This window comes from Aethalodelphis obliquidens, unplaced genomic scaffold (assembly GCF_003676395.1).
Source record: "Aethalodelphis obliquidens isolate GAN/ISIS:26980383/991018 unplaced genomic scaffold, ASM367639v1 scaffold4, whole genome shotgun sequence".
Classification (NCBI taxonomy): Eukaryota; Metazoa; Chordata; class Mammalia; order Artiodactyla; family Delphinidae; genus Aethalodelphis; species Aethalodelphis obliquidens.
The window spans coordinates 7,435,576-7,463,520 of record NW_020837948.1 but is presented as its reverse complement, the minus strand read 5'-3'; the positions used below and the strand labels follow the sequence as shown (position 1 = coordinate 7,463,520).

At 52.1% G+C, this 27,945-nt stretch overlaps 1 protein-coding gene across 2 annotated transcripts; it reads right to left on the bottom strand.

The window, feature by feature from the left end:
• Nucleotides 1–1,923: 1,923 nt before the first annotated feature.
• On the bottom strand, nt 1,924–22,233 carry SEPTIN8 (septin 8). 2 transcript variants are annotated; one of them, XM_027097908.1, is made up of 11 exons: nt 22,088–22,233; nt 21,416–21,538; nt 10,595–10,715; nt 9,352–9,547; nt 8,823–9,009; nt 7,649–7,810; nt 6,983–7,079; nt 6,617–6,785; nt 6,280–6,412; nt 5,988–6,178; nt 1,924–3,580 (listed from the first exon to the last, which is right to left on the bottom strand). In XM_027097908.1, the coding sequence occupies exons 1-11, from the start codon at nt 22,115–22,117 to the stop codon at nt 3,577–3,579; spliced, it is 1,413 nt and encodes a 470-aa protein (XP_026953709.1). In that variant the 5' UTR covers nt 22,118–22,233; the 3' UTR covers nt 1,924–3,576. The 2 variants fall into 2 exon arrangements, with proteins under 2 accessions (XP_026953709.1, XP_026953717.1); XM_027097916.1 differs by lacking the exon at nt 21,416–21,538 and having other exon boundaries at nt 8,823–9,003; nt 22,088–22,232.
• Nucleotides 22,234–27,945: the final 5,712 nt, after the last annotated feature.

Genomic DNA, 27,945 nt, shown 5'->3' with positions numbered 1-27,945 from the left:
CCAACAGAGAAAGCACGTCAACAATGGGCCCAGGAGATTGCCATCACTTCCTTCAACCACCAGTCTGCCCTTAACCAAATATTTGCCTACTTACCAGGGCATCCCATCTCTGCAAAACCATCTCAGGTCCACCAACCTACACTGTCAAGCTGCACAGAAATTAAGGGTCCAGGATACCAATATTGAAACCTCAATTCCTCCAGTTACGAGCTGTGTGACCTTGGGTAATTACTTAACCTCTCTGTGCCTTGCCTACAAAATGGGCAAAATGGTACCTAACCATAGGATTATTGTGAAGATTAGAGGAATTAATACATGTAATGCACTTTAGACCAATGACTAGCACACAATAAGAACTCAAAATGTTAGTCGTCGTATGTCAAGCCTCCTCAACAAGGAGGTAAACTTTTCAAGCGCACGGTCTTCCTTCTCTCATGTCCTGCTGGATAAAGTCACCTGATAAAGATTCATTAACCACAGGCTGCGTCTTCTCTTTCCTATCTTTCCTCCATCCCACGCCTATTCAAGAGCCTTTCACAGATGCCCATGGCAGGATTCACTATTAAAACACTACTCCTATAGAAGCTGATCAACCCCACAAAGTTCATGGAAAAGACAAGCTGTATTTTACCACAGGTGTAGCAGATTAATAGGCTAGGAAACATTAAGTCAGAAAAGCCACTGCCCAAAGAAGACACCACAAAAACTCAAAATAAATGCAAAATTTAATGGAAAAAAATGAGTACAAAGTGAATGGAAAGGAACAAAAATTTTCAATGAAGGAGTAAATGAATTAACAAATGAAGCAGTTTTAGAAAAGCATGTTAACGTAAGAGACTAGCAAGCCACACTTCCCTTGGGCCTCTTATCCAGTAATACGAGCCCCACTTAACAGGGAACCCACACAAAGACATACACACAAACATACATGGAGTTAGTCTGCACAAGTGCAGACCACCTAGACTCAGGTTACCCATAACTTGGGTGACCATACATCCCAGTTTGCCTGAGACAGTCATGGCTTATGCCTGTTGACTTGGCATAATTATTAATAGCATTTCCTTTCCCTCTCAAAAGTCTCAGTTTGGGCAATAAATTATACGGTGATTCTACCCAAAACCAACTTGGTTCATGAAAGACATGATAGTAAATGCCAGCGTGATCCCACTGACTGTCCTAAATGCCAACATGATACTGAGACAGAAAAGGAGGGGTCATCAGATCCTGCAGACAGGGGGCACATTCCGTGATGGGGAGCTTGTTAAATAATGGCAAGTTCTAAGCCCACCTTGGGCACCAAGAATTAATTTGGTCTCAGCTAAAAATGACAAAATTCCAAACATAAACAGCATGGGAGAAAAGTGCAGTAAGGCTCGCTGAAGTCAATGGGTCCTGTGGAGGCAGCTCAGACCCCAGAAAATGTAACAATGACAGGTCTCCCCGAGATTCTGGGAAGGCGTGGGCCCGCAGGCAGATAACCAGCCATAATTCTGGTCTCCCAAGTATGCCCTGGGTGCAGCCCACAGGCGGCAGTGGATGGGTGGCAGAATCTGCCCACTCCAAGAGTCCCCAGATTAGCCCATGAATCAGGAGTCCTTATTTCTTATATAACCAGTGAACCTGCTGGGTCACTGAGCCTCGTCTTCAGAAATACATTAGCTATACATTAGCTGACAGAGGCTATCTTAAAGGTCATACTTCCACCCAACTAAATACACTTTCAGACATATAATTACCCTAAAGTTAAGCCACTCACAGTCCACATCTGCCTTAGATATTCTGATTTACCTTTTTGGATACCCACACTGAAGCATCAGTTATAGCCAGAGGTGGATTTACTCTGAAGCTAATGAAGCTTAATTCTCAGTGCCCTTTCCAAGGCCCTGTACCTAATTTTATACTCATATCCTTCTTTTTTTTAAAAAAAAAAAAAAGGTTTCTCAAGTAGTTCAAGCTTCAAGCCCCTCAAAAACCTGTATCCACCCCTGGTCATGGCAAAACTTTGGAGAATCTTCACTTTGAGCATCAATAAAACCTGCTCTGCTCCTGGCGAGGAGAAAAAGACCACCTTTTCCTGGTCACACCTCAGTGGATACACACAGCTCACCCTCCACCCCTCTCTGAATGTAACACGGTCTCAGAAGGGCAGGAAGGAGCCAGGACCTTGTCCTGGAAATCAGTAAAGCAGGCCAAGGCAGAAAGAGGGAAACAATGATGGGAGAGAAGATGAAGGACGTAAAAAACAAAATGCCAATCCAACAATATATTAGCGCAGCTTCCTATGTCTTCCAACTAGGGAGTGCACTAGACTGTAAGCTCCTTGAGGACACAGCTGTGCTTTACTCTGGGTAGCCAGTGCCCAGCACAGTGCTTCATCAACATTAAATGAAATCCTTCCTCTCATCTATTCATTTCTTGTGTACCATATTATCAGCCTATATTTTCAACCCTGATATTCTCAATGGCTTGCAAATCAACAGGAACATAGAAGAATGCTTGTACTTTCTTAGAATGTTCTCTTTAAGAATGCCGATGAAGGGGAAAAGCTCCTCTGCTGGTATTTTTTTCTTAAATTGTTCACATGCATCAGACACTTTCACCTCTTTCCCTGTGACTCAGCCAAGAAAAAGGAAACAATGATCTGGAGAAAAACCTGTTCCCGCTGAACACTCTTGCATTTGGAATATGCAGAATTGCTTTGGGGGTCTCAGTTAAACAGAGTCAAACACTTAACACGCACACGTGGGGTTGGTCCCCGTTTACAGGTAGCACCTCTGGGGCACAGAGACAATGGCTTTGGGCTGCTGTTCCATTTACATTCACAGTAAGAACACTGGATGTGGTCTTGTTCATGATCCACTTTCATCCATAAAGAAATTCCAAACACTGTCATTACAGGATGTTTATTACCCACCTCTCCCTATATTTTATAGGGATACTTTATACATAAGAAAGGTTTAGAGATATTTTTAGTTTTTAAAAATCAGGGAATCTGTTACTTATGAAAATAATGGGAGAGGGTATTATTTGTCTTTATGCTCGTGCCAAAATAAAAATTTAGAAGTGCTTTAAAAGTTATTATTGAAATTAAGCTCTAGGTTAGAAAAATTAAAATGAAGGGGAACCAGGCGAATTTGCAGCATGTATACCACACCACGTGGCCACACCTAGGGCACTGCATGAGTTGCCATCTTGACGCTGAACAATTAGGCCGAGCATCGCCGGCTGGGGCCTTCGCTAGAGTGGCACAAGACTGCTCCGTCAAGGAATAGTGACACTGTAAATGGAAGACCAGCCACTGGCTCTGAAAAAAATAAACCTCATCAGTTTTGGATTCCAGCATTCATGGCTTTAACGAGTTTGCATAGAGAGGGTGGCCCGCCAGGCCCAGGCAGCCTGGAGGATGGCGGGGTGGGGGGGTGGAGGGAAAAAGCAAGGCTGTAAACACTGGAGTCTGTACCAGCTCCCAGTCCGTCCTCACACCATGTTATGGGAGAAGGGTCACAAGGTGTAACTCAAGCAACTTAACACATGAAAGTCTAAAGTCCACTCTTGACATGTAAGTCTGTGCGTGCGTTAACTGAAAAATAAAAATAAAACAAACAGAACAAAAACAGACACATTAAAAGGTACACAGACGACCAAATCAAACAGAAGCAAAAGACAGCAAGATGAACACTGGGAAAGGACAGTCAGTTTGGCATTTGTAACAAGCAAAGCAGAGAATTCGCTTCAGTTTATGGCATCCCAGGCTGAGGGTCGGATAGGGAAGTAATTTTGCAAAGATCAATTAAAATTTGAAGAATAAGTACAGTCAGTCAAAGCCATTCAACTAAATGGTCACAAAAAAATGTCCCCCCAAATGCACTCCTGACTCATCCCATTCCCCTGACCAGGGTGGGGGGAAGGGGTGCTCCCAGCCACCCCACCTACCCCACTCCTGGCCTCCACAAGGCCAGCATTGGAGGAGAGCACTCTCTCCCAGAGGCCAAACTGACTGAAGCTTTCTGGAATGTCCAGCAAACAGAAAAGGCCTGTTTTCCAGGCCCAGGTCACATGAAAAAAGCAGGGAGACCTGACACCAGTGATGAGCCCCACCCTGAGCTGTGCTGGTGCCCTTGCAGCCAGCCTGCACTCCACCCCATTGGCCCTCATCCCCTGACCTGGCCACGGGTCCTTGATCTTCTATTTTTGAGGGGTTTCTCCATAGCTTATTTCCTAGGGGACTCTGCCTGCCTTTTTTTAAACGAGATGGCCTGGGATAAGCTGGCAGGGAGCACGGAAAAGTCAATTCAGGAGCCAGCATGTGGTTCATATAGTGGCATACCCACTCCCAGGAAAAACAAGATTTCTGAGCCATTAGCTTGAAATCCACACAGGTTCCAATTCACAGAGCCCTCACACTCACCGAGCTCACCAAGACCTGGACATGGGACCAGGGCTGGAAGCAAATGCAAAGCAGAAGGGAAGTTTACATGGCTGAGGGGAGTGTGGGGCTGGGGTCCTCCCTGGGGACGAGCAGGGGCTTATCTGTCACAGCCGTGCCAGCAGCTGGGGTGGAACCACCAGTCTGCAGGATGCGGGAAACTACAGGGTCTATTCCAAAGCAGAAGACAGGCCTCAGGAATGAGAACTAGCATCCAGTTCCTAAACGCCTGGCTTTGTCCCCCTGGTCTCCCCCAGAAGCTCCTTAAGTTTATTTTCCTTAGATGTGTCTGTGCCTCTGTGCGTGTGTGCCTTGGGGACTGTGTGTGTTAGTAGATATGTGTCTGAGTCTACGTATGTGACGGGGCAGGAGAGAGTAAGACAGTGTACATGTCTCATGCGTGTGTGTGTGTTAGGGAGCACAATATTGGGGGGCAGGTGGAAGGCTAAGGCCACAAGCAGCATCCCAGGGCCACAGCTAGCCATGCGCTGCATGCCCCTAACCACAAGGCTCCACTGCCACCACGGAAGGAAATGCCTGGACACACACATTCCCAAACACTCCAGGAGGAAATGGAATTCCAAGGAGAACAAGAATGAGGACCAAGATGGGTACACCTGGCAAGAGAAGGAAGGTACCTGACACAGACCAGGGGCAGGGAGAAGCAGGGACAGACGAGATCCCCACAGTGTGATGCTGTGTGGGACACTGAACGAAGTGGGGCGGGAGAGGGAGACTCCCCGGGAGCCAGGGCATCTGGACTCCAGATGTGAGTGTGGAAACAGGCTATGAAAAACACCAAGGAGAAGGGACTTAGAGTGGCCCCCACCTGGCCAAAATTGACTGCACTCCTGGAAAAGCCTCTGCCCCATCCTCTATAATTCTCTCTCCTCTGAGTACTCTTGGAGGAACAACTCCAGCCTCTACTTGAGGGGCAGCCTCCTCTCCAGTAGGACTCACAGGGCCCCTACAGGGAGCTGCTGTCCTTCCTTTAGCAGGTCAAGATCATAGTGTCCAGGGGGTCAGTGCTGGCTGGGCTCAAGTCTCCACTGTCCTCAGTCACCACCTGCCTGCCAATATGGGGCCCACGTCCACAGCTTCAGGACTGAGGGGGAGGCACCATGGCTGTCCAAGCATAAACCACAGGAGCTTTTGGAATCTGCCCAGAAATGCTAACATTCCCAGGCCCTGACCGTCTCCTGGCCTGAAAGACTTTCCCTGAGACCCTACACCCTCTCGGGGGCCACTCCCTGCCTGTGTGGCCCAGCCTTCTCCACCCAGCTCTTGAGGGGGCTGCAGGAGAGAGAGAGAAAGACACAGAGAGAAAGAAAGGAATAGGGTGTGGGGTAGAAGAGGGAGAGAGGGGCCACTCATGCACGAATACAAGAGTGGGCATGAATGCTTGATATCTTGAGATATGAAGATCACTAGTGAAAGAAGAAAGGTGAGCAAGAATGAGGTGGGAGAGCAAGTGAAAGGAGAGAGCAAAATGGTGAGCCAGCGAGAGTGAGCGAGAGTGAGAGGGAGCGAGCCAGCGCAGGGCAGGGAGCCCGCCACCTACTTCTTCTTGTCCTTGTCCTTCCTCAGAGGCTGCTGCGAGGTGGCGTGCAGGGCCTGAGACTGCAGGGCCTCCACCGCCGCCTTCCTGCGGTTGAAGGCGTTGGTCTCCTCCTCCAGTTCCCGGCGCTTCTCCTCCACCTTGCGCTTCTCTTCCTGGTGGACCCGCTTGAGGTGTTCAAACTTCTCGTGGAGCTGGGAGCAGAAGGCGGGGAGGCCGGGCTTCATGTGGGCCCAGAAGGAGCCCAGGCCCTCCCTGGCCTGGCCTCACCACAACCCTCAAGCCCCGCACACACCTCTCTCTCCTTCTCCTTCAACTCCAGCTCCGTCTCCTTCACTTTGTTGACGAACATCTGCCTCATCTCCTCCTCCTTCCTCTGCAGCTCGCTCAGGAATTCTTTCCTCTTGGCCTCGTATGTCTCCTGTAGGCTGTGGAGACCCAGAGAAAAGAGGCCAACACGGGGATTTTGGCGGAACGGAGTGGGCAGAGCCAGAGAAGCGAAATCACGTGGGCATGGGGGATCGGGGGCAGAGGATGCTGGGGTCCCAGCAGCCTCTCTCCCCAGCTCACAAGCCCCCAGAACAGATGCCGACGTGGCAAGTCTGGCTGTGGCTGGGGAGATAGGCTGTCACCTGAAAGGCTGGCTGTCACCATCGCTGTCCTGGAAGCCCATCTCCTCCAACTTGCAGCGCCGGTAGAGCTCGTAGTGCCGACTGTGGGTCTGCTCGCGGAGGTCCTCCATGTTCACCCGGATCAGCATTTCCCGGAGCTTCACGAAGTCGCAGTGATTTTCATTCTCCACTGAAAGTAGAGGGCACGTGGGCATCAGGCAGGCTCCCAGCCACCAGCACAGGAAGGACGGGGCACAGGACAGCAGTTAGGGTGTTAGAGGTAGACTCCAGAGAGAGGACAGGCAGCAGATGGTCACGGTGAGGACACAGGACAGGGGACTGAGTCCAGGTCCCCAGCCGGGGCCGTGCTCTCACCACCACACTCACCCTGCACCACGCCCCAAGGGTACTGCCGCGCTCGCACCAGCTTGTTCCCCACCTTCACCTCCTCGGTGCTGCCCACCACGGCAAAGGGCAGGTGTGCCTGGAAAGGGCCCAAGTGTGCATGAGCACTGAGGTGACACAGGCTAATGAACAGACCCACCCTCACTGCCCCTGGGCCCCAGGGAGGGGTTGCCCAGACCTGAACAAGGCCTGGCCAGATGCTCACTTGACGGCTTTCCTTTGGAGAAGTATCCTGGAACCTCCACACAAGGGAGTGGGCTGAACCCGCAACCCCTTTCCTCTTGTTCTAGGGTGTTCTTTCAGCCCTTGGGCTCCCCAGGGGCCACTAGAAGCTCTCTCAAACGACCTGTGGGCCTGGCTCTCTTCCAAGTTCCCAAGCCCTGGCATCCTGCCTGCTTGCTCCTGCAGGTTTCAGGTCCTAGCCCTGAGTTCGTACCTTGGGAAACTTAAACCTGGGGAAGCCCCGGTACCAGCCCAATACCCAATTCTTCCCATCTCCTGTCCAGAAGATGCAGGACTGGCCAGCTCCCAGATGCCCACCCATCTTTCCTGGAGAGCTAAGGTTGAAACCCAGGGAAAAGAGAGTGGCCTGGGGCTGGCTCCAAGCCCTCTGGCCCCAGAGCCCCAAGGCCCTTGCCCAACACTCACATTCATGACCGCATTAATCTCTGCAACAGCTTCATCATCCGTGGGAAACTGGTAGATCTGGACCCCATTGCTGACCAGCTCACCCATGATCTTGATCTTGAACTTGTGGAGCTCACTCTTGGAAATGGTGTCCGCTTTGGCGATGATGGGAATAATGTTCACCTGCCAGGATTGAGGAGAGGGGTCAGCAGGTGAGTTGCTCCTTGACTATGGAGAGCCCTGCTCAGGCCACACCCCTGGGCAGGCGGGCAGGAAGCCAGAGAGATGGAGCTGCTCCTAAGGGGTGTCCTGGCCTGAACCCAGCCAGCTGGGGCCGTTCTGACAGGTTGTAACAATTGGCTGCAGTGTTTCTTACAGCCCTGGCTGCCCCAAACCTCCATCCAGCCCCAAATTACTCCCTTGGGCATGCCCAGCTTTGACCCAGAGTGCTCTGAAGGTCTTAACTGGTGTGGGGCCTGACAGGACCAGCAGTAGGGGGCTGAGCACCCCCAAAGCAGGTTAGATGACCCATTAGCAGAAGCCACAGGAAGACCTCAAAATCTCCCAGGCCAAGGTTATCCCATTGTTCACAGTGAAAATTAACTCCTGAGAGAGGGAAGCAGTCACGTGAGAGCTGACAGGTGACTCTGGGGCTGCACACCCTCCAGGACCCCATGCCATTCCTGTCATTCCCATGAAGCTGCCCTTTTAATACCCACTCCTCATTCTTACTCTAATTCTAGGGCTTAACTCTCCTGTCTCTACTGTGCTCAGGAGAACCCCAAGGGAAAGCCACGGCAGGAAGGACAGGGGAAGTGAAGGCAGCAGAGGAACTAGGAATTGAGAGAGAGAAAATGAGCAGAGAATTGGGATGCTCTGGGGAGGTGGGGTCAGAGGGGCAGAGGGACGGGGGCGAGGTGGGGAGGTAACTCTAGGGGGATGGGGAGGATGCCAGGAGCTAGCAGGCTGAGAATAAGAATCAACTCAGCTGGAAGGAATGGGCTCAGGGCCAGACGCAGGGGACAGAGATCTAGAGAAAGAGCCCAGAGCAATGGGGGCTGGCTGGAGCCATAGGGACAGATGCAAGAGAAGATACAGAGAGGACCAAGCCCAGGGGGCTGTCCACCAGCCCCCAACCACATCCCCCCCTGTGGAAGATGGGGAGCCCACAGAATCAGCTGGAGGGGGGCCAGACCTTGCTGTCTAGTTTCTTCATGGTCACCAGATCCAGGGACTTGAGGGAGTGCCCCGTGGGCGTGATGAAGTAGAGGCAGACGTGGATCCTCGTGTCATGGTAGTCAAAGAGCGAACGGCGGATCTTCAGCTCCTCCTGCAGGTAGTTTTCAAACTGCGCATCGATGTAGTCAACTATGGGCCTGTAACTACAGACGGCTCCGTCACTGGAAGGCAGGCAGCAGAGCCGTGGTGCAAGGCCTGGAGCCCAGCCAGGCTGCCCACCAGCCTTCTCTCTGTGGGAACGAACAGCTTCTACCTGGGGATCCCTGTCTGGGTACAGGTGGCTGACCCCTTCTCCTGGTCCCCCAAGGGGTCCTCAGGACCTTAGATATTCTCCTAACGGCCCTGCCCTGGCCCCCATGGAGTGCGGGCTTGGTTACTTGTCTGGGGCAGCGAGGAGTGCAGAGCACTCGGGCAGAGTGTTAGAACCACGGCCAACGTGGAGCGACGGGGAAGAGACCAGGCGGGCCGCCCTTCCTGTCACTTGCCTCTCATCCTTATTGATCTGATCCCCGAAGCCCACGGCATCCACGATGGTCAGCTTGAGCTGCACGTTGCTCTCTTGGAGGTCGTAGGTCTGGGGCCGCAGGCGCACACACTCCTCATGGTGACTGGCTTCCTCGGTCTCAAAGGTCGTGTTGAAGAGCGTGTTCATCAGTGTGGACTTGCCAATGCCAGTCTCCCCTGGGGGGCAAGGAGTGGGCAGAGGGGATGTCAAAGGCTGGAACTGGGGCTGTCCCTGGCTGTTGGGTAAGCCAGGTGGGGCTCAGGCACCCTCGGCCTCTGTACAAGAGAGAGGGGCAGGTCTCCCACTCCATCCCCCACTGTCCCCAACTCCATGAACCACCCCTTCTCAGTGGCCTCAGAAATAATATGTGGAAGGAAGACCCAAAAGGCTGACTTGGATATAAGACATGGCTACATGGGGTGTGTAGGTGTTTCCTCAGAGCGTGGGGAAGAGACAAAGCCAGGCAGTTGTGAGATACCACTAGACACTGGCCCCTGCTGGCCTCAATGGGACCCCGTCACCTGCTCTACACACCATCCCTCCTGGGCCCAGGAAGGTCATGGGGCCAGCAGGGTCAGGGTCTGAAGCCACCGGTGGCTCAGCTCACCTGCTGTGGGTGGCCCCAACTTCATGAAGCTTTAATGGGAGGGGGGAGGTTCAGGAAAGGCTGCTTTCCAAGGGGCACCCACAGCCTGGCAGATGCCAGGGCTTGGGCACCTGTAGAGGGTCTGGCAGAGCTTTTTGTCCCCTCTGGGAGCCCCAGGCCCTGAGGCACATGGAACCTTCCAGAGCCTCCCTGTTGGGGGCTGTATTTGTTTAGATGTGTACTGGAGCTCTTACTACATAACACTGTAATGCAGGGACAGTCTGGTTTACCATAGTGTCCTTGACACACAGTAGGAACAACAATAGCTGTTTTTTAAACAAACAAACAAACAAATGGATCCCAACCGCTGTGATAAACACTCAAAGCACTTCCAAGCTTTTTACTCTTTCCAAGTTTACTCTTCATGGCAACACTGAATCAGGTCCTGGCTCCACCTCTATCTTTGACCCTGGCAGAGACACCCACCAAAGCCTCGTCCTGACCCCCCAAAGTGTCACTCTGCCTGGGAGGTCCCCCTGCAGCTCAACAGGTGGTCAGGGCAGCAGCACCCCATCTCCCAGAAGACCCGCGTCCGTCCTCTGTCTGAGGCTGCCCCCTGGCCAGGCATGACACTCACCCACACAGAGGATGTTGAAGCTGAAGCCCTGAGTGACCGACTTGCTGACCAGCTGGTCGGGGAGGCTGTCGAAACCCACATGGCCACCCAGGGAGAGGCTCCGGGGCTCTGGCTCTGCGTTCTGCCAAGAGAGAGGAGAGAGGCGGTGAGCCCACTAGGGAAGAGGGGCCAAGCAGCGGGGAGGCTGAACCTGAGTCACACCACCCCCGCTGCGCCGCCAACCTCGTCTCAATTCTCAGCACGTCTCAGGACGCATCGTGAGTGCATCGGAGCTCCAGTTCCAGGCCAAGCTTCCACAGAGGGAGCCCCAGGGCCTCAGGACCCATGACTCTATCTGGGAAAAGGCCCTTTCACCTGTGGCTTTGCTCCTCCTGGGCTGGCGAGGAATGTCTACGCCTGAGGTGTCTCCTGGCAGGTGGCCCCAAGACCTATGGCTGCTACCTGAGGGCTCACCTGCCCTCCTGCCCAGGAGGAGGCCCCAGATGGTCCCTGGATCTTAAACGAAGATTTCAAATGGCCAAGATTAGAGGGTGTGTATGTTCCTATGGCCCCTTCCTACTGAAGCAGGACCCAAGCAGAGGCAGGTCTGGCCTGACCCCCTCACACTCGCACTATCGGGGGGCCTCTCCCATCAGGCTGGGCTCATAGTCCTTGCTCCTCACACACCCAAGCATGGAATGCACACGTGGGCCCTGCTGAAGGGGCCGGCGCTCACTGAGTCTCAGGACCAGTCTCTGGGGCATTGTGACTCTGAGGCCTCAGTGGTACTCTGTAGGGACTCCCAGGCTCTGGCTCCTGCCATCCTCCCAGCCCCACCCCAGTCCCAGTTGCTTAGACAGAGGATTCTGGACGAGAATGTGGAGGCCTGCCCAGAGAGGCGGGCAGCAGGTCCTGAGCGAGCAGGGGCCAGCGAGCTGGCCAGAGAACTATAAAAAGAACCCACCGGGACCCAAAGCAGAGCGTCAAGGTCAGGCTCCAATCTGTGTGGATTCTTTGCTTCCCTGGGAATGGGGGTGGAATGCTTCCCTGGGAACGGGGACGGAAGCTTCCCAGCCTCATCCTCCCCAGGTTTGGGTCCTCTCGAGGGCAGGCCCCAGACAGCTCCGCGTAGGGCAGAAGCATGCCTCCTCTGTTCCCAAGCCCCTCTGCCCTGGCTGCCAGCTCGACAGAGCAAGGACAGGACAGGACAGGACAGGACAGGACAGGGGGTCTGAGTCTCATCCTGCCATCCAGCTCACAGCTCCTGAGGGGGGGAAACAGGCCCAACTGAAGACAGTCCCAGAAGCACTGATTAGGACAGTGGCAGCCCTTGTGTGGGTGCAGGCACAGCGAGCAGAGAGGGCTGAGGACCAGAGAGTAGGGCCCTGGATCCCTGCCCTCCAGCACAGGGATCTCCTGAGCATCTGCGCTCCCCCTGACCTCTCTGCAGCCGCAGCCTGTTGCCTCAGCCTGAACCCTCTGACCATTCTTTCCTCCCAACCAGATCCCCTTGGCACTCAAACCCAACCCCCTCTTCTTCATTAATTATGCCTATCTGCCCCTTCCCCCAGGCCCCTCCCCCAGCTCAGTCATGGCATCCCTGCATCAAAGACTCCCAAGTGTATGCGTGGGCAGCCTAGACCCCACGTGGCCCCTCCGGGCAGCTGTACTATCCCCTTGAACAAGTCAGAGTTACCCCTAAGCGGTTGCCTCCAATGACCCTCTTTCAACAGAGCCTCTGCTCTTATAGCTGACCTTTTCTCCCTGCCCCCATCCCCAGGGGAATGAGTCACAACCTTCCCAATCAAGCCCAGGTCCCCCCAGGGCTGCAAACATAACAACAAAGAGGCCCAAAGGCAGCTTCCTCTCACTGGTAGCCACATCAAAACCAGTAAATGGAGCATAGGAAGTGCTGGGTCTGGTTCAAACCCCCTAGCGTGGCATTCCGGGCCCTTTACCATCTGAGACCTTTTTCACAGGCTTGGTTCCTGCCCAGCTGGTTATCTCTGGATATACTTTTCAAACTTGACACCCTCCCCAGGCTCCAGAGCTCACTCTACCTTTCCCTGGCACCTGCTTTGACTTGGCCCCCAAGTACGCACATTCCAGACCCCTCACTTGGCTGTGACCCCATTTCCTTGCACTATCAGTTGTCCTTTTTATATGCATCATGATTCTCCAACTGTTCCATGAGCCCCTTGAAGTGGGCTGCAGGCTGGGGGAGGTCAGCTTTCCCACTTCCCACCCTCCCACCACTATGTCCCATGTGCTAGACAACACTACCACTTATAAATTACGGAGCACTGTCTTTACTGCCACAGCATCAGGGGTATCTGCCCACCTTACACAGAGCTTCATTATTCGGTCTCTGTTCCACCTGCTCGTGGCAGCTTGAGGATCAAATGGAGGACAGAACAGTTAGTCTAGGGCTTTCTTTTCAGGCGAGACTGAAAATCTCCAAAATTCAAGGCGTGCTGTGCTTGCAGAGAAGGCTATGTGTTTATTCATCCTCTTTTTCCAAGGGTGACACAATCAGGATGCAATCCAACATCCTGTAGTCTGCCGCCAAAACCCACCCAGTCAGCTGTCTGGAAGCCACGCACGCGCACACACACACTCGGCTTCAGAGTCCTTACACAGAATCAGAGGCCATCCTATTCCTGATTTTCCCCAACTCTCTTACAGTCCCAGGCTCCAAAGGCTAAGAGCAGCACTCAGGGGTCTCACACAAGCCCACCCACCCACGCCCAGTGAGCCCTGCCTGCCTTCACTCACACAGCTGGGCTCTCTCTGGAGAAGTGTGTACATACAGGGAGGTCTTCGTGCCCAAGTTGTTGCCCAGGCTACACTCTGTCACTCCAAGGGCCACAGACCTGGGGCAATCGATCCTGCTCAGGAGCCTCGGGGGCCACGGGAGTGTCAATCTCCAGAGCACGCGTGCACGCACACACATCCACACACAGAAGAATGGCCGCTGGTCCTCACGGGGACACAGTGTTATTCCCTGGTCTCAGGAGACTGATCTGACCTCCCAGCTCTATTGAGGTGTGACTCTTACTAACGCCAACCTCCCCGATCCTATATTTGGCAACAACAACATGTGATCCAAGGTGCGACACTCCCTCCAAGGTGCCCGCCCAGGTGTGTCCATTGACCTGTGTTGGGTCTCAGCCTAGGAGGAGCCAGCAGCCTACAAAGCACCACTGGCATATCTCAGCTACCACAACTCAGGAAGGAACTTCAGGTCTCTCACTGGTTACTTGCCATTTGTCAGGTAAGACGTCAGCTCCAGTTCCAGGGCTGGGTCCTAATAGTCCTGAGCCAATCAGCATGATCGCACGATTGGTCAGGCACAGGCAAGCGACCCAGACTAAGCCTTTATGACCATCTTGTAGCCATTAGGGGAGCCAGCCTAAGACGGAAGCCCACTCAAAGAGGATGGCTGAGCCAAGAAAATCACCGAGGAGAGACAGCCAGCGTCTGCCCTGCCTCTGAGCTTCTCCCTTTACCCCGGCCACATCTCCCCTTTACTGTTTAAGCTAGCTGAATGGGGCTATCTAGTACCTGCAGCTGAAAGCATCTTGACTGCTACAGCCCCCAAAGTGAAACTCTGAATGCAGAGGAACAGGGAGAAAGCAAGGAGAGTAAGGACAGGGAAGGAAAAAGTGGTGTTACAACCACAGGAAGGAATGGATGTCAAATGATGACACCAACACCTCACCAAGGTCCACCTGTGCAGACTACACCAAGTGATTTACACAGTCTCCGACGCAGCCCTTTCCCACGCTGTGTGGCAGAGACCATTATTATGCCCATTTTACAGGTAAGGAAACTGAGGTGCACAGAAGCTAAAGAACTAATCAGGGTAGAGTAGGGATTTGAGAGCAGCCAAGCCCGTGCCCCAAACCACTCAGCTGCACTGCACCCCCTACTCTTACTATGCTCCCAACTCATTCATTCAGCCCCTCAACACAGGCTTGCTGGACACATCTACTGTGTGCCAGGCACTGGGACAGCCACTAATGAAAAGATGAAGACACCAGATCCTTAACCTCAGGGGCTCAGTCTAATTCAGTCTAAACTCAAACGGCTGTGACAGCCAGGCAGGCAACATAAATGGATGAAGGGGGAGCAGGATAGTAAAAATAACAACCACCACACCTAACGGTTATCAAGGGCTTACCAGGTGTGACTCTAATTTCACCTCATTTAGTCCACACATCAGCCCTATGAGGTAGGCTGTATATTATCCCCACTGTACAGAAATAGACAATTGAGGCACCAAGAGACTAAGTAACTTTCCCAAGAGGACACTGCTCAGGAGGGTGAAGCCAGGATCTAAATGGAGATGGTGTGACTGTAAAACCCACACTTCCAGCCACATCACTCTGCCGCCTATTGGATGAAAGACCCGGTGACTTGGCTGAGTGTGGGGTCCCTCAGGGAGAGGCAGGAAGAGTGGGGAACTGAAGAGGCTGTGCTCGGTCCATGAATGGCTATGGTTTTGTGACTCCAGCCAACTGTGGGAATGCAGACCTAGCATTACTAAATCTTCCAATTTTTTAAAAAGAATCCAGAAATCCAGATTTTTTTGCGAAACCCACTAGTTTTCAAAGGTTGGCAACAACTACCAATGGAGAATACCATGAGGGTCCAACTCAACGTGTCTGGGGGTTGGACATGACCCATGGTCTGACAGTCTGCAACCCCGGGTTTGGCAGAATGGTGACCTGGAAGGACAAAACACCCAGTCTGCACTCTTGGGTATGGAGCCCCACAGGAGACTGCTCTGCGGGAGGAGACTTCAGGCTGGACAACTTAACTCGGACCCTGGTGAGAGGTAGACCCAGCTGCTTCTGGCCCTTTCCACATACCCAGCTCCCAGGGGTGCCAGCTCAGGGAGCTCAAAGTGTCCTCAAATCTCCAGGATAGAGAGTTGGCAGCTCTGAACTCTACACACACAATGGGAAACTCCGCAGGGCCCCTCTCTAATCACTAACAAGCTTTTGGCTCCTAAGCCAGGCTCTGGGCTTCTATGTCATCATTTCTTTGGCACATCAAAGACAACAACCAAAATAATAACTGCTCAGGCTGACTGCGTTCCTCCATGCCCAGTCGTCCAGAACAAAGTAGAGAATGGCATTTTGTTATGCAGCCCAGTGGATAAATAGGACATCCTTTTCCTGACCAGGAAATGCTGTCTGAGCCTTCTGGAGCTGCCCCAAACACCAGACAAAAGGAGCTGCCCCTTTTACCAAGAAGAGAGGTGGGACCTGGGGGGAAACCATGTCTCGCACTTGCCCACAAAAACAGGATTTTATCCAAAAGAAAGTGGAAATCTGCTGAATGTCTAAACCAGTAGAGCCAAGGAAGCTATGGGTGAAAGAAGCCCCTGAGATCAAACCTCCCAAACGAGGTTGGCTGTTGGGGTGGGAGTAGAGATGGCACCCCATCATTAGTGTACTTGGCTCCTGAATCCTAGGCAAAGAGCAGCCCCTACCCCAGGTCTTCCACAGAGTCCTCTCCAAGTGCCTTGGACTTCAGATGCTTTTCTCCCCCCAGGCTCCCATGCCTAGTACCCACTGTCCTGAGCACCCAGCAGGCAGACAGGAAGCCTTTTCCCCAGGAGAGCTCCAGCTCTGGGGGGGCCCTATAAAGTCCTTGTGCAGTGGACCCAGGAGTCATTGCGCCACTGGGAGCCTTCTCCGCCTGTGTTCCTGGCACAAAGCACCCTACCCCTGGCTCTAGCTACTCTCAGCAGCCTGGGCCTTAAATAGCCAGAGCAGAGGCCCCTGGCCAGAACCCATGGTCATAGCACAACTGTCCTTGAGTCCGAGAGGAATCCTAGGAATTTTCCCAGGAAAGGCTTAGGCTCTGGTCCCAGGATTCCACAGCCAGCCTCTAAGCCCAGGTCAAAGGTTACGGGAAATAACTACAGGGATGTACATAGGAGGGTGGGGGTGGGAATGCTGCTATCCTGGGCCAGGAGGGAAGAACAGAGGCAGAATATACCTGTCCCCAATCAAGAGGACACCTGAGAACCAAAGTGTCTCTCTCTCCTAAGGTGGCAACAAACCTGGGGAGAAGACACAAGCCAGGATCAGCCTTCATGGTGGCAGCACGGTGGCAGATGAGGTAATAATGGCAAAGATGGCAGTTGGGCCCCAGGAGGAGATCACCAGTCACTCTCTCAAGGCCAGTCATCCTCTCCCCCATCCTGGGAAGCGAAGGGACTTTGGGAGCAAAAGTACCCCCAGGAGGGCTACCCTGGTGGCGCAGTGGTTGAGAGTCCGCCTGCCGATGCAGGGGACACGGGTTCGTGCCCCAGTCCGGGAAGATCCCACATGCCGCGGAGCGGCTGGGCCCGTGAGCCATGGCCGCTGAGCCTGTGCGTCCGGAGCCTATGCTCCGCAGCGGGAGAGGCCACGGCAGTGAGAGGCCCGCGTACCTTAAAAAAAAAAAAAAAAAAAGTACCCCCAGGAGACCGAGGCCACCCCATGCCCTGACCTCAATACTCCAGTTTCTCTGCTTCCCTGTCTCACTAAGAGGCACTTTCCTTCCTCTTTCTGCACACAGACAGCAGGACTGCCACTCAGTAATTTGGGATGGTTTATTTCACACTTCTCATGTCAAAATCAGGTTTCCAAGAAGCCAAGAGCACAGTTACTGGTCTCTGGGCCCACCCACCTCGCCCCAGGCCTAGGACACAGGGATGTCATGTCATCCCTCCCGTGGGAGAGAACGGTCCATCCCACCACAGAGCGGATAGGGAAGGCACTCTGGGCCACAGAAGGTACTGGAACCCCAGGTGTTCATACTTTCCCACTTGGCTCAGGGGCTCCAGAAGCAGCCCCCTACTTCCCCACAGCAGGGAAAGCCACATGGACACCGCAGGATGGAGGCAATCTATTTTCCACAGTGAATGAGACCCCACCTTTGGAAAGAGGAATGTAGGCAGCAAAGGTGACTATGCCCCCCTCCTACCCCAGAATGGATGCCAGTGCTGGGAAGGGGCAAAGAAATACATGGGCACCAACATGGGCCAGCAGAGGCTCGGGGAAGCACTGCTGTACTTCTCTGTTGCTTGCACCATTCACCCCAGCACCAGGCAGAGTGTCAGACTCGTACCCAGGCCCCACAGCCAGGTCTGGGGAGTGGACTTAGGTCCATGGCCCACAGTCCCTCCTGAACCCCGGCCCTCAGGCGGTCCAAGCCCAGAAGGCCACTCAGAGAGTGGCCAGCACCTATGATCTGAAATAGGCTCTTATTCCTTCCTCCCCTGGTCTGTCCCTCTGATGTGGCTTCCAAGATAAGGCTCAAGAACCATCTAGAAGCCATGTGTTCTGAGGAGGAGAATATCTAATTTGCCCCAATACCACCCAGGGCAACTGGTGTTACAGCCTAGATGCCCCTCGCCCTGTCCTCCACCACCTCTTCCCAACCATGGTTCCTCACGTGAGCCCTGAGGATGCAGATGGCTCTAGCAAAGAACACCTCTATCACGAGGGCATGTTGACCTTGGGAGGCATCCTTTCCCCTGGCAGATGTGTCTCCCTCCTGCCTGCATAGCACCATATCTAGTTGTCTGGCAAAGCTTGTGCCTTGGGGGCCATGACTGGGGATTCTGAGACCCAACCTAGCAGCACAGAGGCAGGAAGACTGGAGAGGCTGCAGGGGACACATAGAGACCAGACAGTTCTCAGGCCCTTTGCTCTGTCATCCTGCAGTGGCTTCCTTCTGGTAGCTGGACCGGAGCCACAGGAACGTTCGTGCTAGTTACTGCCCCAAATATGTACCTCCACCTAGCCCATCTTAGGGCTCAAAACTCAGAGGGCTCCACCCTCTCTGTCATCTCAAGGGGTACTGGGGGCTGAGGTTGGGTCTGAGGCCCAAACTTGCCAATGACCAGAGTCTGCATCTCACCCAACCGTGGGCTGCTGGCATCAACAAGATGATGGACACAAAGCATCCAGTGCCCTCCCTGCCATCCAAAGCTTTTGACAAATATCTGGCCCTGTGCTCCAAGCCTCCACCAGTTCTCCTGCATCGTTGGCATTGCGGTCAGTCTCCTTCATGCCACCTTCTCTGTTCCTACTCTGCTCAGTCCCTTTTCATGTGCTCCCTTGGATCACCAATGCCTCCCCATCAGTCTCCCTGCTCTGACCCATTCCAGTCCAGATCCCAGGCAGACCTTTCTAAAGTGAGCACCCAGAGCATGGTATGATGCCCATGAGGGGGACAGGGCAGGGCAGACCCACCTCCCAAGGGGAGGGGGTGGAGCTGCAGCTTTGCAGGTTGGCGCTCGCTTAAGACCCCTCCATAGCACCAGGCACTGAGAGCTGCACAGATGTACCTTGCTCAGCTCCTACTTCTCCTTCAGAACAGCTCAACAAGGAGGTTACTGGTCATTTTTGCAGGACAGGGAGACACCACTCTGTGACAGGCCCACTGGGCTGCCTCCCACATTCCTTCCCACCAGCTCTTGCCTCAGGGACGGAGTAGGCACTCCCTGGATAGCCTGCTTCTTGGGGAAGTGTCAAGATTACAGGGGTGACAACGGAAGTGACAGATGGTGCTGGGGATAAAGCGGAGATGGGGGTGGGGGGGAGCGATGGGCTGGGAGGAGTGCCAGGCGCGAGGCTGCCATGCTGCACGCTTCTTCCCTCTCCCCCTCAGATCTCCACTTTCCCTGGGCCCTCAGTCCTCCCTCGCTATAGAGTTCGAACTCTGCCCCATGAGATTCTGACAGGAAAAACACAGGAGATGGCCCCTGGGGCAGACAAAGAGTAAGGCCCAGAGTCTGGGACCAATTAAGGAGGAGGGGCAGAGCAAGAATGGACAGGAGTCTGGCTGCCCAAGGAGGGCAAGAGGCAACAGACTCCCCAGAGGGCTGTCCCAGACATGCACATCCTAGGAGATTTCGACCGTAACCCCATGGCTGATCTAGGATTGAGCAAGGCCCAGCCAAAATGTAAAGGTTGCTGAGCCTGCAGTCTTTATATCATGCTACATGGAGAATAGGAACACAGCACACACTGACCTCAAAGTACCATTCCACATGCTCATCTAAGCTCCAGGCTGGGACAGTTCCCAGGCCCTCCTGGGCTGGTCTGACCACCGAGCTAGCCTGAGGGGCAGCGTCAACCTGCCACAGCTCAACCAGATTATAGCTTCATGGCCACTTAACACCCAGTTCAACCTTGCAGCAAGTGAGACACCTAACATATCTCCAAACATGCCATAGATTGCAGTTATCTTCCACAAACTCTTTGAAGAATATTAGTATGGTTATTGCCACTTTATAGCAAGATAAAGGAAGAAATGATTTCCCCAGGATGACAAGGCAGGAGAGGAGAATGGAGTCCAACTCCTAAATTCAGGCAAAACCCAACCCAAGGTCTCCACCCAAATTCAACCGTGTCCATGTCCTCCCAGGAGGCTGACAACTCAGAGTGTGAAGGGTGTGGAAGGTGTCCATCCATCCAGCTTAACCTGGCACAGTAACCAAGGCCCCTGAGCTCAGGCTGTACATCCTCATTTGAGTCAATCCTCTCTCTGTGCCTCGGCCCACCATGTCAATAATACCTGAAATCCTTGCAGATATGGTTTAAGAGCAAACACAGGAATCTGAGGGGAAGAGCCTTTCCAGCCCAATGCCTGCCACTGCAGCTAGGCCTCTCAGCTCAGCCTCTGAGGATAATCTCCGGACGATGGGAGCCCCTAGGGAGGGTACCGTGTAATGGAGCAAGCTCATTCTCTGCTGCCTTCTTACACACAGGGCCAGTCTTCACATCCACATGGGCACTAAGTAACATGTATTATTTATTGTGTCTTTACCATGTGCCAGACACTGCTCTAAGCACCTCACCTGGATACTCTCATTAAATCCTTCCAATAACCCTATGAGGGAGGTAGTATTTTTATTCCATTATACAGATGAGAACACTGAGGGGTTAAACAACTTGCCCAGGGTCGCAAGGCCAACAAGCAGTAATCTAGGATTCACATCAGGCAGTCTGTTTCTAGTTACTCTACATACTGCTCCCACCTGCAAGACCAACTGTTAGAGTAACCTCTGGCCACAGACAGACAAGACCCAGACATAACTTTCTGGTCAGCTGGGCACAGAAAATGCACACAGGCACGCGGGCAGAGATGTACAAACACACACAGCTCTCTTGGCCTCCAGCTAACCAGCAGGTCTGTTGGGATGCATGCACAGCCCTCCTGGGGTACATAAATTCCCATTTACAGCGCAGGGGTAGGGTGAATCTCTGATTTGCCCAACCTCTGAATCTGCTCCTCCTGTATTTAAACTTACTGAACTGACTCGCAGTCCCCTCTCCAATGAGAATAAAACACCCAAGTCTAAAAATTATGAAACCAAGAGTTCCTGCTTCAATTACGCATATTTCCAAAGTAGACCAACATTTTTAGATTAAAGAGAAAATTTACATATATAAGTTCAGATGACAATATTTATAGCATTAATTACATAAGTCCAGAATCCCTTATTTAGCCCCAGAACCAATTCCTTATCAGTCACATATTTAGCATTTCCCCACTACCCCCAACATCCCTGGGTCCTCCCTCCCCCTTACCACCAACCAGGGCCTCACATGCTGGCAAGAGGACACAGCTTCCTTCACTGTCACAGCCCAACCTACCAGACACACCCAAATCCAGCCTTAGACATCAGGGGACATGCAGACACAATCCCCAAAAGGCCCCTCTCCCCCGCGTGAATTATGAAAGCCTTTGGGAAGTTGGCTATTGGCTGGCTCAGGCCCAGAGAGACCTGTACAGGGACCACCAGAGACGTTAGCCCTCCACAAGGCATACCTGGACTGGGGCCCAAACATCCACTGGGCTGAATCTGGAATCCCTCCAGTTCCTGGGGAATGGCTGCTTCAGACCCGACCACTGAGGCCAGAGCTGCCTGGAATCGCACCCAGGATCCGGGAGCTTGGGTGGGGGGGTGGGGGGTGGAGCGGGAAGGAGAAGAAGGCCGTGGTCTTCAGGACCCAGGTCTGCAACTGCCCTGGGTTCATTTGAGGGACTCCCTAGGATCCCTAGGGCTTCATCCTCACCGGCTGTACCCATCCAACAGCACCTGCGCGGCTAGGAATCTCCCCAGCCGTGCAGAAACACTAGGGAGAAGTGGGTCCGGAGTATCCTGGATCCTCCCCTCTGGCCCCCGGGGCCCCAGTCTGTCCTCAGACCTGGCCAGGACCAGGCGGGTATTTATCTGCTCCTCTCCGCGAAAGAGGTCTGCTCTTCTTCGCCCAAGGGGGGCGACCCCGCCAGCCTCCCGGCAAGGCGCCCCCGCCCGACGCCCTGGGACCCGGGACTAGCGCTACGAAGAGCCCGCTCCGGTGTCCCCCGTCGCGCCCGGCGTCGAGGCCCGGCCGCGCGGCGCTGACAGTCCGGCTCGCGACCCCAGCCAGCTGCAGGGCGGCCCCCTCCCCGCGTCCAGCGCCTCCCGCGCGCGCCGCGGCCCAACAGGGCCCTCACCGAGAAGCGTTCCAGGTCAGTGGCCGCCATGGCGAGCTCCGCACCGGGCGGGCGAGCCGGGGCGAGCACCCGGGCCGCGATGGGGACAAGCCGGCTGCGGGACGCGCTCCGCCCGGGCGGCTGCGGCTGAATGGATCCAATATGGCCACTTCCTGGAAACTCCCCTTGGCGGCGGCGGCGGCGGCGGCGGCGGCGGCGGGAGAAGCCGCGGAGCCGCCCCCGCCCCCGCCCGCGGGACCGGCCTCTCCGCCCGGCCCGGCCACGAGCGCAGCCGGAGCCCCTCCGCTAGGATGACCGGGGGTCTCCGCTGCGAGGCGGGAGGTGCCGGCTGCGGGGACTGCTGGGACTTGTAGTCCCCGAGTTGGGGGACCGGGAGGGCAGTGCCCGAGGGGCCGGGGCCGGTGCCTGCCGGCTTGCCGCGTGTCCCTGGGACGCTGGGGCCAAGCCCAGGAGGGAGTGTCCCGCTCCCGCGCGCTAGGAAGTCCGCTCCGTGCGGAGGAGATTGGAGTGCTGCGTGCGCCCTTGGGGTCTCCCCCACCAAGCCGCCTCCACCCGGTCGGAGCTTGTAAATGCACTGGGATCACCCGCCAGAATGTCGACGGACTGCATGCGGCCGGTCGGGTCCAGGAGAGGCTGCCTCAGCCTCGGGTGACCGTACCCCGGGCCCCACCTGATGCTCTGGTCCGAGCCAGGGCGGCACCCAGGGCGGGACCCGCGCGTCCGGCCGGGCGACCTTCCCGGGCCAGGGACCAGCCTTTGGCTTCTTGCGCAACAAATGCTCAGGATGCGAAGTTCAGGCTCGGGATTAGTGCAGTAGAAGCCGAGCTCGACAGTCAAGACATCAGATTGCAAGTGACCGTCACCCTGCCTGCCCCCAAGGGTTTGGGGCGATGTCTTAATGGAGTCTGGGCACTGTGCATAGAAGACTACGGCTCCCAATGCATGCACATTCTCTCTGCTAATCTCACTACTCAAAACGTGCACAAAACTTAGGAAACGAATACCTCTGCCCAAGCCAAAGGCCTCAGGGGGCTCTAGTCCTTTTCACTGACTATATCAAATCCAGCCCCAAATCCTCTGAAACCCTCTTTTTCTTTCCCCTCCTTCTGCCTTTCTCTCTGAAACAACCCAGCCTATCCCTCTGACTCAGGAAATTGTCCTGGCTGAAGTTGCCCATAGACCATATCTGGACTTGGCACACCTAGCTTTTCACCTTGAAGTGGCTTTCCCCTCCCTTCTCTCCAGGGCAAACACTCACTAAGGTGAACTGACATCCCACTGGTCCTTTCTCACTCAGTGTGTTCACTTTGTTCCTCCCTATCATGGTGTTTCACACGTTGTACTGTAGTTATCTACAAGAAATGGGCGAAGATGTGGTTAACGGAGCTGAGCCTACCTCCTACGGCAGACCGCCTGGGTTAGAACCCTGCCTCCAACCCTTGCTAGCTTTTTAACCTTAGGCAATTTACTTACCTGTGCCTCCCTTTCCTCATCCCAAAATTGAGAATAATTATAGTACCTCTGCCACAGGATTAAACACAATAAAATAAGCAAAAGGCTTTAAACTATACTTGAAATAAAATGCTTAATAAAATCTCCCTCTCTAGACTACAAAGGCCCCAATGTCAGAACCCAGAGAGAGGGAGAGAGAGTGTATGTGTGTGGTCAATCAATGTTGAGTTGATTGTCCTAGACCAGATCTGCTGTTTCCTTTTTCTTTCCCGTAACTGGCAAGAAATCTGTCCCAACTACCATTTTCTGCATCACAACTCTCTTGGATCTGCCCTAAATTATCTTTAAAATGGTCTTTTCCCCCCTAGTTGGACATATTTCAAAATGATCTACTTCTAGCAGCCCCAGCTGCTGGCTGTGAGAAGGAAAAGCCCAGATTACAGCAGACTTCCTTCTCTTTGGATATGTTCACTCTACTAGGAAAATTTACATCTGCTCCTGAAACCCCAAATTTCTTTTTCTTTCTTCCTCTTCTCCATCTCCATCTCCTTCCTGTTCCTCTTCTTCTCCTTCCTCCTCCCCTTCTTCTCCTCTTCTTCTCCCTCTCCCTCTCCTTCTTCTTCCTCTTCTCCACCTCTCTGCCCCCATCTTCTCCAATGCTGCTGCTGGTCAGAATTACTGAAGTAGGGAGAGTTACCTGTGGGGACACAAAGGTGAATACAACAATCATTTCTCACAGGAGGCAAAGTGTTATTTCTCGTGGCAGCATTTCCTAGTGTTCCTTATACACCTAGGAGGACTTCATAGCTGTTACACACACACACAGTGGTCCCATAGTTAGATAACTGTATTATGGAAGACTTAGTTCCATACAGGAAAAGGTTTCTGTAGAAGTTCTCAGAGCTTTTGTTAAGGTAATATGCATTGTCACTGTCTGAGAGGTAAAGGGAATATGCAGCCTTCCTCAAACTTAGTTGACCGCTCCCCTGCCCGCACCCCACATACACACCTAGCATCACACTGAAACTGAACTGGACAGGCCTCACTGTTGCTTGTCTTTTACTTTTGTTTATAGTTTCTTTTGTCATGCAAAAGTTCAAAATGTTGATGTTGTAAAGTTTACCTGTTATTTCCTTTATGGTTTTCACCATAAAATCTCCTTTTAAAAAATCCTTCCCTGTCTCAGATTCATAAAGATATTCTCTTTGTATCTTCTTATAAAACATTAAAAAATGTTTTTCACGTTTAGGCCCATCAGTGATCTGTTTATATGCATGCCAAACCAATTGTTTCGTCATCACTGATATACAATGCGAATAGTATCAGAGGCTAAATTTCTGTGTGTGTGTGTGTGTGTGTGTGTGTGTGTGTGTGTGTGTGTGTATGTGTGTAGGCCTGTGGCTCAGTTAGGATAAGATTTAGTTGCTTCTACAAGATAGAAGCTTCTTTCTTTCGCACATTATCCAGATAGGCAGTCTCGGTGATGTGACATTGTGTCCACACCTCCTATGTTGCTTTGCTTTGAAAAGCCCTGACCTCATGGTCCCATGTGGTGAAATCAGCATTCCAGACAGCAGGAGGGAATGAAGGTAATAAAGAGAAAATGAGCAAACACTCTCAGATGGTTCCAGAAACTGCCACATGGCACGTCTGCTTATATCCTATTGGCCACAGCTGAGAAATGGGGTCTTTATTTTGGCCACCATGTGAAAAGCTAAAAATTCCGTAAAATGTTAGAAGAATAGACATTGGGAGATAGTAGCAATCTCTGCTATAGTCTGTTTTTGAACGATTTATTCTGTTCAGTAAGATGCCTGAATTTTTTTTCTAATGCTTTAATTTTTTAATTTATTTACTAGAAAATTAAAATATTAAAAAATGACAAGCAAGGAAATAATCAGCTATATACACCTTTCAGAATCGACCACAGAAATGACCATTACGTTACATCATTCCAGAAAGCTCTCTATGCATATTTACAGACAGGAGAAAATATCATAGAGATATTTTGTAAGAATTGGACAATAATACAGGTGCCATTTTAATTAAAAGTATTAAATTTAATTTTACTTGAATTTAAAAGTTGAAGTAAAACTGAAGGAATAGTTGAACTTCAAGTAATGCTTCTTGACCACAAGAGATATTACTTCCTAAAAGATACCTCTGAGGGTAAACAAAAATTGTGAAAAACATGAAGAAGTTGGAGTCAATTCTTTAAAATTATGCATTTTAATTGCATGTTTGGGTATGTGTGTGTGCATTAGCTCTCATGATTCTTTCCATCTTTCCACCTCCCTTGACCCTGCCTCCTCACTTTTGTTACTTATTATTGTTACATTGTCCAAATTTATGATAATCATATTCTGGGGGAGTTCCCTGGTGGTTCAGCAGTTAAGACTCCACACTCCCAGTGCAGGGGGCCAAGGTTCCATCCCTGGTCAGGGGCCTAGATCCCGCATGCCGCAACTAAAGGTCCCGCATGCCGCAATGAAGGTCCTGCACACTGCAACTAAGACTCGGCTCAGCCAAATAAATAAATAAACATTAAAAGAAAATAATCAGGGACTTCCCTGGTGGCGCAGTGGTTGAGAATGCATCTGCCAGTTCAGGGGACACGGGTTCAATCCCTGGTCTGGGAGGATCCCACGTGCTGCGGAGTAACTAATCCCATGTGCCACAACTACAGAGCCTGTGTTCTAGAGCCGGTGCCACAACTACTGAAGCCCGCGTGCCTAGAGCCCGTGCTCCACAACAGGAGAAGCCACCGCAATGAGAGATCCGCACGCTGCAGCAGGGAGTGGCCCCCCGCTCACCACAACTAGAGAGGGCCCATGCGCAGCAAGGAAGACCCAACACAGCCAAAAATAAATAAAATAAATTTAAAAGAAAAAGAAAATAATCATATTCTGTCCTAGTTTCTTGGTATACATTCCAGGCTTAATAAATTCGATGCTCATCTCTGGTCCTTCTATCAAGGATTCTCCATTTGCAAGGTCTTTATTTCAATTCTTCTCTTAATGGGCTGAATTTCATTGTTAAGCTGTTTTCTCAAGAAGCGTTTTGGATGTTTAAGCACGTTTGTCTGTTGCGTTTACACTGGAACCATATCTTGGCTGGATAAAATATACTTGGGTCTCACCTTCTTTCCCATAGAATGTGGTAGGTTTTCCTCCTTTTTCTTCTGGGAAGAAGTCTGAGGCCAGCCTAAATTTTCCCCATTGTGGGTGGCCTTTTTTTCCTACTTGTATGTCTAAAGAAGTCACTCTTCATCTTTTTTTTTTTTTTTTTTTCAGTTCAATAACTTAACTAAAACATAGCTTAGTAATTAGCATTCTGAACAAAGCTGTTCTGGAACATAATGTCTTTCAACCCGCAGTTTTAGTTTTGCTTCTTCTTCATTAAACATCTTTTTTAGCTCTATTTTTGGTTTCTCTTCTTCAGGGACATCAATTAATCCTTATATTGGATCATCTTTGTCTGTATTCCATTTCTATTAATTCTATTTCTTAAACTCTTTACCTTGTTTAGCTGCCCCAATTCAGTAATTTGAGCTTCAGTGGGGTCAGTTCTCTTTCTTGTTAGTTCTTATGTGTTTATTTGTTCTACAATGATGTTGTTTTTGTCCTCCGTTTGTTTCCTCTCCATCCATCCTCTTGTTTCATCATCCCATCTTTGAGCCTCCAATTTAATAAATTCATGTTCTTATTAAGTTGCTTTATATATGAAGCAGTTGTAAGAAATTTCCTTTTGTGGGGGAGGGGAGGAGCCCTTGTCTTTTGCCCACCGTTTTCCCTCTATTTATCATTTATAATTTGCTGCTGTGTGTTTGCATCCATTTCTTTTCGTCTTGGTTTGCTGGCTCTGTCCAGAACTCCTTTATGCTGCTATAACATGATGGCTGGTGACGGGTGCTTACTGACCATCTACCCAGGTTTGAGACCAGTCTGTTTCTCCCTCTGACCTAAGCTGGGGATTTAGAGCTTGCACACTTTTTGGTAGTCTGAATGGGAGGAGGGGAAAGAGGAGCACTCGGCCAAAGCAGGGTGCAGTCTTTGCTGGAACAGCTGTGCATGCTCCTGTCCTGAGGTTCTGATTAATACCCAGCACAAGGCTCATGTCACCTGATTGGGGATGGAGAGCGGGACACCATACACCTTTTCCAAGGAAGGAGGATAACTCAGGCTTTGGATCAATTTCTCAAGTTGGAGTGTTATTCTGGAGACTTCATTTCCATTGGCTGAGTCAGCTCCATGGATCACGCTCTCAGCTTCCCTCATTTCTCCCCAGCACACTTTGTAATACTGCTCATTCAGAAAAGGAAGAATATAAGCGCATGACTCATATCTGTTTCTTTTCAGATTCAGGAGCACTGGGGAGGATGTTCAAGATTTTGTCAATCTCTGAGC

Bases quoted from the DNA above. Each gene is read 5' to 3' on its own strand.
- SEPTIN8 (XM_027097908.1), bottom strand. From the start codon at position 22,117: ATGGCGGCCACTGACCTGGAACGCTTCTCG. The intron at 9,548-10,594 runs GTGAGTGTCATG...CTTGCCCCCCAG, and splicing joins CTTCAACATCCTCTGTGTGG to GGGAGACTGGCATTGGCAAG. The intron at 9,010-9,351 runs GCAAGTGACAGG...AGCCGTCTGTAG, and splicing joins CAGATCAATAAGGATGAGAG to TTACAGGCCCATAGTTGACT.